Source organism: Cygnus olor, chromosome 29 (genome assembly GCF_009769625.2).
Source record: "Cygnus olor isolate bCygOlo1 chromosome 29, bCygOlo1.pri.v2, whole genome shotgun sequence".
Lineage (NCBI taxonomy): Eukaryota > Metazoa > Chordata > Aves > Anseriformes > Anatidae > Cygnus > Cygnus olor.
In genome coordinates, this window is record NC_049197.1 from 1,415,609 (window position 1) to 1,423,865 (window position 8,257).

At 44.6% G+C, this 8,257-nt stretch overlaps 1 protein-coding gene across 1 annotated transcript in view; it reads right to left on the minus strand.

The window, feature by feature from the left end:
- The window catches only part of HOXC10 (homeobox C10), a 4,037-nt gene extending 494 nt beyond the window's left edge, over positions 1-3,543 (minus strand). Inside the window, exon 1 of the mRNA XM_040539390.1 lies at positions 2,696-3,543. Within this exon, the coding sequence (XP_040395324.1) occupies positions 2,696-3,479 (784 nt within the window). The 5' untranslated portion in view covers positions 3,480-3,543. The remainder of the gene's footprint in view (positions 1-2,695) is intronic.
- Positions 3,544-8,257: the final 4,714 nt, after the last annotated feature.

The following is an 8,257-nucleotide window of genomic DNA, read 5'->3' on the forward strand; positions in this document are numbered from 1 at the left end:
GTGATTTGCTCGCCTGAGGGTTTTAGGGAAGAAAGAGCAGGTTTGGAGGGATATGGGGGGGGGCTCAGCAATTCGGCGGCCAGGAGTAAATCGGGGGGAGCAGAGCGCACCTCCACCTCCCAGCCACGCAGGGGGAGCGGGGCAGCGCGGAAAAAGCGCACGGAGCCGCGCAAGCTTCGGCGGGGACCGAGCCCTGCCTTGGCCGGGCTGCAAATGCCAGCAGTCGCACCCCAGATGAAAGAAAAAGGCACCACCGTGACTTTCGGAGTCGTCCGCAGCTCTTTTTTGCTTTCCCCCCAAAAAATAATTCGTGCGGGCTTCAGAGAAAACCGCAAAGGCTGAACCGTTTGCCTCGCCAAGGCGTGTTCTTCTTGGGGGAAGAAATCTATTTTCACTCGTCCTGAAGATCCCCCAAGTAGCCTTTCCGCCAAGTGTATTTTTTTTTTTCGTGAGCCGGGATTGTATGAAATAGATTTGCCTTTATGAGCTGTGTGGGTACATATAGGTAAATTCGGAGGTAATTGTAATCCCATATACACTCTCCTCACTCTACACACTCGTATACATATACACACATACACTTTGCAAAGGCAAACTTATTTCACACGTACATAAATAAACACAGCAAATACTTGGGCTTTGAATTTGGTCATGAGAAAATCCTGGCACCAGCAGTCGGCCAATATTTATGTCTAAACTGTAAGAAAGAGCAAAGCGTATCCTGCGATTGCAGCAACGTACTCCGCACTGCAAGAATGCCAGCTTCGGGAAATTCGCTTACTAGAAATAAAAACTTTATTTGGCCAAATGCACCTTCAAAATCTGCTTGTGTGACATGGAACCACTTTCGCATTTGCAGAAATCCTTTTATGTTACCAAGCCCTGGAAATCCCCTTTGAAACACTATCTTCCCCCAAATGCTTAAATTACATTAGAAAGATCTCTTACCTTCTGCACGAATAAAAAACCTGGTTCAACATTAACGAAAACTTAAGCTATAGCAGATTTTAAAATGAAACAACAGCAGCAGAAGCAAACAAAATGCGCCCCAAATTGGATCCGACCATTTAAAAAAGCTGCAACCGACACGGAATAGGTTTTAAAACGCAAATATCTGGGAAATCACGTCTTGCTCCACGCACCCATTTTAAGTTTAACATCTGAACCGAAAGAAAACCTTCATCTTAATTTCTTTATTTCTTTATTTCCGCCCCAATTACAAATCAAAACCAATATAATCTTGCTTTCAGGTTAACTCCCACCAAATCCTGTCTTGGCATGGACGTTGCAGGCGCTTTGTGCAGATAAGTTTGCAGGGGTTTTGATAACCTTGACTTTGCGTTTTTGTGTAATTGTAACTCAACTGTCAGATAATATCATTTCCCTTTGGATGCCGAATGCTTAAAAAGGGGGGTGAAAAACGGTGGTTCTGGGTTCTGCTTTTAAAAAGGCCAATTTTGGAAGGGGAAACGCCAGAAGATGGGTTCTGCTGGTGCCACAGAGCCCAGACATGTGTGCATGGGGCACACACGACCCACATGCATGCAGCCCTGCATGCACATACAGCGCTGCACACCCCAGACATCCTCCTGCTGCCTGAGCCCTAATTATAGCACAGATCCTGACACACGGCGGATATTTTCATCCACATACCACAGGCAAGCCATGCAAGCCGTTGCTTAGATCTGAGCAGTATTTTCTACCAAGAATTCTGCTCCAACTTATTAAGGAAATTCAGTCCTTCCATTCACATGATCGCCACTTATTGACCTGAAAGAAGCCCCTGAATCCACCTAGCTTCGAATCAGGACAGGAACAGACCCGCATATTCAAATACACATAGATTTCCACGCATATGCAATCTCTACAGTGAAAATAAAATGTGGTCAATGAAAGCCTCTTTTCAGACAATCCCAAAGTTAAAACATCTGCTCAACACACAGAAACATTTTTCCCTTCGCAAACAAGACCTCAATTCGCCAGGAAAAAAAAAAAAATCTTTTTCCTCTCTGAGTCTCAACGAGCTTCTAAGCAATGAAATGAACCACAGTGCACAACTCCAGCCTGAGATGTTTGTGACTGCAAATTAGACTCCATGCATTTTCTTTCCTTTTCTTTTTCACCCCTTTCCCGAGATTTAACACTGAGCAAAGCCAAAGAAGACAAATTCGCTTAGCATACGGAAATAAAGCATTTGCATAGAAAGCGATATGAAGGGAAGGGGAAAAAACAGGGTTCATCTGCCTTAAAAAACACAAAACCCCCCAAAGAACCCCTCCCCCAAACAAAACCCAAGTCACTGCGATATCAGAGTCTTTGCAAAGCCACCTAATCTCAACACATTCTGCAGCGCTGGTTGCAAGGACATTTTTTTTTCCATAAGTACATGCACAGCAATTTTTCTCCATATAAACAGCGAGAGGACGACTTTTCAAATAGCTGACTGCTCTCTTTTTTTTTTTTTCTTTCCCTCAGCTCTAATACATATATTTTTAAGTTAACGTTTCTAGTAAGAATACATATATATATATATTTCAAAAGTCAGCAACAATAAACAACATTATTATGCCAATCTCTGGAGGAGAAGCTGGCAGGATAGAGAGCACATTACTGCATATTCGTATTACTGGTCTTATTAGCTATGGATGATTACTAATTGCTGAAATTAGCTACTGATAATGAATGATTCCCTTACCTTTTGCTTCATTGTCAGAATTGTCAGTGCTGGTGTCAGTGTTTTTATTCAGGTCTTTCTCTGCTTCCGAAGGACTTATTTTGGGTGCTGGGGCGCTTTTTTCTGTTTTAATTTCGTTCGTGGATGTGTTCTGAGTATTATCTGTTTTTGTGTTTTCGGGGAAACTCACTTTAGCCACCGGGGGCGGCGGAGGAGGTGGAGGAGGTGGTGGTGCTGGTTCCAGATGCTCATTCCTTGGGTTCAGGCTCGCCCTGGATTCAAAACTTGCCTCAAACTCATTTGGATTGCTGCAGTTTGACGTCTTCTCCATGGAGGGGTAACCTTGGCTTGCTCGGTAGTAGCTAGGAACGGGGACTTCATGGTCATTTAGGCAAGACTCAGGCATTTGGTTGGGGTAGAGGGCTGTCTCTGTGGCATTTTTAGCTCTTTTATCAGCGTTATACATACAGCAAACATTCTCTTCCTTGACATTGGTTGGGAAGGAGCAGGATGGGAGCTGTCTTGCAACAGGTTGCTCGATCCTGTACGTATTTTTGGGGTCACACCAAGTGTCTAGCTGAGAAAGGTAAGATGGATAGGTGCTGAGAGACAAGGTAGCGCTATTCACCTCGTCCCTTTTGGAAAGAGACGGGATAATTCCACAGTTCCTCATGACTCCGCAGCTGAAATCGCTCCCAGGCTGCATGTACATCCCTTGGCTGGAGGAATAATTCTCCCCTCTACAGGTACCGGCCAACGAGTCCATCAAAAACGAGTTAGAAGTCACATTGTTGGGACATGACATTTTCAGAGAGGGTTTTTAAGGAGGAATACTCCAGCCAGGGGCTGACATCTTTTTTTTAGGGGGAAAAAATATCAAGCACCATAATTATCCACGCATCGGTCCCCCCCCCCACCCCCCCCACGTGATGCCCAGGCCAATGAGGATTGAAAATGGCCTTGATGATTCAGACGGGGCCGACGTCACGGGGGTCAAGTTGTCGGGACCGGGAGCGGCACCGTGGAGCAACAGCGACATCTGCCAGCACCGGGCCGGGACCTTCACGTTGAACAAAGGCAGAGCCCCGCCGCCCCCGCTCCCCTCCCGCCAGTTTGTTTACCAACGGAGCCACGCGTGGAAGGGGGCGAAGGAGGAAAAAAAAAGCGAGGGAGACCCCCCTTTTTCAAAAAAAAAAAAAAAATCGCGAAGGAAGATTTTTTGGGGAAAAAAAAAAAAGAATGATTAAAAAAATTGCGGAGGAAGGGGGGCAGAGGGTGAAAAAAATATATTTCTATTTTTTTAAATCTCAGCTCCCCCACTTCCCTTTCGCCCTGTCTCCGTGCCTTCTCGGAGTTGGCTTTTTGCGCCCCAAAACCGATGGCGATTTTTAATTGTTGCCTCCCAACCAGAGGACCCCCCCCCCTTGTCCTTCCTGTGCTCGGCTGCGCCATCCCCCCCGCCCCGGGCACGGGCGAGCTCCCCTGGGCTCAGCCGGCTGTTGAGCTGCTTCTATTTCTTGCTCTTTTAATTCTAATTAAAACTATTTTGGGGTCGGGAGTGGGGGGCTGGAAACGCTTTGGGGGTGCAGTGGGGTGATGCGCTCTCAGCCGGTTTGCTTTGGCTGCTTCGACAGAGATGTGGGAAGAGAGGGGGAAAATTGGGGGAATAATTCAGAGAGCTGCTTGCTGCCCTTCAGCCAGGCATTTCCCCGAAATCCTGAAGCCCAGGCTCCTTAAGCAGGTTGGATTTTTCCCAAGCAGCATTTTTTTTTTTTTTTATGAAGAAAAAGACAATAAAAGCCTAGGTTGCCTTTCTTATTTCCCCATTTTCCCGCAGCAAAGTAGCTTCGCCTTTCCTGAGCCTGCAAAGACAGCTTTTTTTAATTATCCACTTTCATTCCGAACTGTCTTAAGTTTCTGTGCTAAAATGGCATGTGTGGTGTCGTGCACAAAAATTCCTCGTGGAGGGGAAAAGGGGGTCGAATTTGCTCAAAGGGAGCGACTTTTCAGATGGTGAACTGCACGAGTGCGGTACTGTGGTGGGTTTCTCCCCTCCTGTCTGTCTGTCTGTCTCTCCGTCTGCTCCCTCTTTCTCTCTGTGTCTCTTCAGGAAATAAGAAGGGGGGGGGAGAAAAAAACCCAACCTGGGACTCACTAAATATCGTGCAGAAGGATTGGCAAACTGAAACTTTCCCGTTTTGCTGGGATTTTATTACTTTTTTTTTTTTTTTTTTTTTTTTTTTCTGGGGAGGTTACACGAGGAAAGTTACTTTTCTCTCCAATATTTCCCCTCTCCTCTTTTGTGGCGAAATTCGCTGCGATGGGAACTCAAGTTGTTGTTTTCATTTAAATTGCACCATCTCCGAGCAAGATTTGATGCCTTAAATGCGACGGAATTGAAACCTTCGTGGTTATTGTGCCCCCCCCCACAACTTCTTCTCTTTATTGGGTGTTTTCTAGATCGCGTAGCCATTAAACTCTATAGTTTTTTCATAATTTTCCCGGCGTGTTGCTGTGCTGGCGGGTGAGCTCTGATTCTAGGTGAAGCGGCGGGTTAGGGCAATTGCGAATAAATGAATAAAAAGTGTGATAGCCCGGAATTTCAAGATCATTACGATTAGAAAGACACGGGTTCAGAGTCACTTTCAAGGGAAACAAAAAGAAAACGCCACCTTTCATAAGAAAAGGAAAAAAAAAAAAAGAAGAAGAAGACGAAGAAAAAGAAAGAAAGAAAGGAAAAGGGAAAAAAAAAAAGAAAAAAGAAAGGGAGCAAAATCGTGGAAAAAAAAAAAGTACATTGTATCACAGAAAGTGGAACTTGACCGTTTGGGGTGATTTGTAACGGTTTAGAGTGAAGTCCTGCTTAAATATTCTCACGTCTGCAAACCTGTTTTCCCAAAGATTTTCAAAAGCAGGGCTGTAAAATTCCCCTCGACTTAACTTTCAAGAGACTTGCGGGTCTTCTCTCCGCATCAAGTGGGACAAGTTTAAATATCTTAGGCCGAGAAAGCCTAAAAGTGCATAATACTATTTCGTGTGCCCTCTTCTCCAGCATAGTAAAAGCTTTCGTAGGCTTCAGACGCCATTTGGTTCCCCTGGAAAGCTATTTGCGACTTTATTGCCTCTATTTGTGTTATCTGCATAGGTCTTTTTAAAACAGTTTGATAGAAATCGTTCAATTTTATGATATCCAACGAAAATTCCACATAATATTTATAAGCAAAGAATAAAACTTTAGTATGGGAGCCAATATTTTCTCATTTATAGGTGATGAAATTAAAGACCAATGCAATTTTGCATTATATTGCTTTTTTCCCCCGGTTTGATTTTTTTTCCCTCTTCTACTTTATTTTTGCAGCTGATGTGGCTAGCCAATAATTTATGCTGCTCAGTCAAACATTTACACATGTGCATTTTTTGGGACACCAAAATTTGACCTCATAGTTTCCTGTATTGTCTGCCTTAAGATTAAATATGTTTTCCTGATTTTTTCGCCGAGTATTCTGGTGTGCTTTTGTCGAAGGAGATATTAACGAGTTGCACGGAGCACATCAGAGGGAAACGTGACATTAAACAATTCGAATTTGCTTCTCCGCAGAGCCAGGCGCTTCACAATAGCATCTCAAGCAAACCTCCCTATCCAGGTTGCTGGAGAGAGAAAACGGTGGTGGAAATCTCATCTTTTATGAATGTGTAAATGTTGGGAGTATAAAACAAAGATTTACACCGTTCACAGGCGTTTTGTTTACCAGTTTTTGCCAGCCCAAGCTACTGATGCAAATGTTGGGGAAAGGTTGGAAGCCTCTTCCGCAACTTGCTCATCAGCATCTTCGGGAGCAAAGGGGGCCGAGTAAATATACAATTAGATTGTTCATAAAAATATTACACGAGCATATTTCACGACTTGACCGTGATGTTTTTTGGCCATGGAAAAAGAGAGTTGACGTTAGCAAGCAGCACAGAGGCGTCTCCAGGAGACCGAATATTGTTTAAAGTTAAAAATAATTAGAAGTATGATAAACATGGGTCATTAATGGAAAGAGAAATAAAATTCATCAGCCTAAGTGGAACCCCCGTTGGGAAAAATGCTTTACTCTAATTACAGAAAATAAATACGAACAAATGCTATTAAAACTTAAAAGGAGAGAGTCTACCCGTGGTAAGGACTTTAATAACCTACTTTGAATTTTACACACTTTTCGGGGAACAATATCCACGCTAGACGGCCGCGCACCCGGGCTGCCAGCCCGGTGCTTTTCCTCGAAAGCTCGGGGCTGCAAGCGGATCCCGCAGCAGCCCCGGCCTTTCCCCTCTTCCCCATCACACTGGGCACCCCGAAGTGGGGTTTGCCCCCCTTGTTGCCTGCTCCGAGGGGAGGATGCGCGGAGCGGGCGGCCCCCGTGTCCTCCCATTGTCCCCAGCGCCGCAGACGGAGCAATCGCCCTAAAACGTCCCCAGAGCAGCGCCCGACAGCCCGGGGAAGCCAGGCAGGGACGAGGGGAGCAGGGGGGAGCAAAAATGACAGCAAAGCCCCTCTTGAGCCCGGGAGTACATAAACGTGTACAATTGCCAAGACAAAGAATCTCTCAGACTTCCACCTAATATTTTACCTGTCCCCTTCTCAATCTAATTATTTAACCGTGAGTTATGTGGAGAAAGGACTTCTTATGCCCATTGTATTTTTTACCAAGTTTTCTTACGTTTTTATTACAAACATTCATTTTCGCTTCGAGGAAGTATTTGGTAGCAACACTTTAATGATTACCTTAAATTTGTATTTCTGCCCGGTATTATGCCCCATGTTGTAGCGGAAATAATTCTGATTTATGACAAAGTACACTGGAGTACAATAACAGCGATGCAAAAATAAAACCCACGCCTTTATATGTTGGCTTAGAAACTGTAAACTATCACCACAAGAAATCTATCAAACTTTACAATCCCTCTTACCCTGCTTCCTTCTTTCTGAGTAACTTAAGTCAAAGAATTATGGAATGATATTATGTTCCTTGAGGTGGTATTGAAAACCGCGTTCGAGATTTTCTACCCCCAGCATAGCAGGCTGCAGGCACCCAAATACTGGTCTGGGTCCGGACCCCTTCCCCTGCCTTTGATCATGAGGACAAAATTTGGAAAGTGTAATTCATCTATAAGAAAGAGCGGCGAGGGTGACAGAGCGCAATAATGTGACACGGGGATTTTGGAAAAGTTTATTCAGTGCTCAAGTGTTTCCTTTAATTTTCCAACCGCGTTAACAAACTTAAATATTGCCCCCCAAAAAGGGGGAATTGTTTCTCGCAGAGGTGGGGAGGTCCGTGTGGGAGCTCTAAAAATGTGGATTATTGCACGTTTCGAAAATTAAAGGTGTTTTTGTCTGGGCAAGGCTCGCGGCCGCGCTGCGGTTTATAAGCTGAAAAAAAACGAAGCGTTTGATGGAAATGTGGCGCAGCTCGGGATTTCGGAGAGCCCCTTTTATAAAGTTAAAAAGCGAAGTTGAAAGAGGCGAAGAGTAACGATGAAAGGTAAAAATTGAAAACAATGAAGGACGTGCTAAAATGTGGCTCTGCTGCTCTGAAAGTTAAC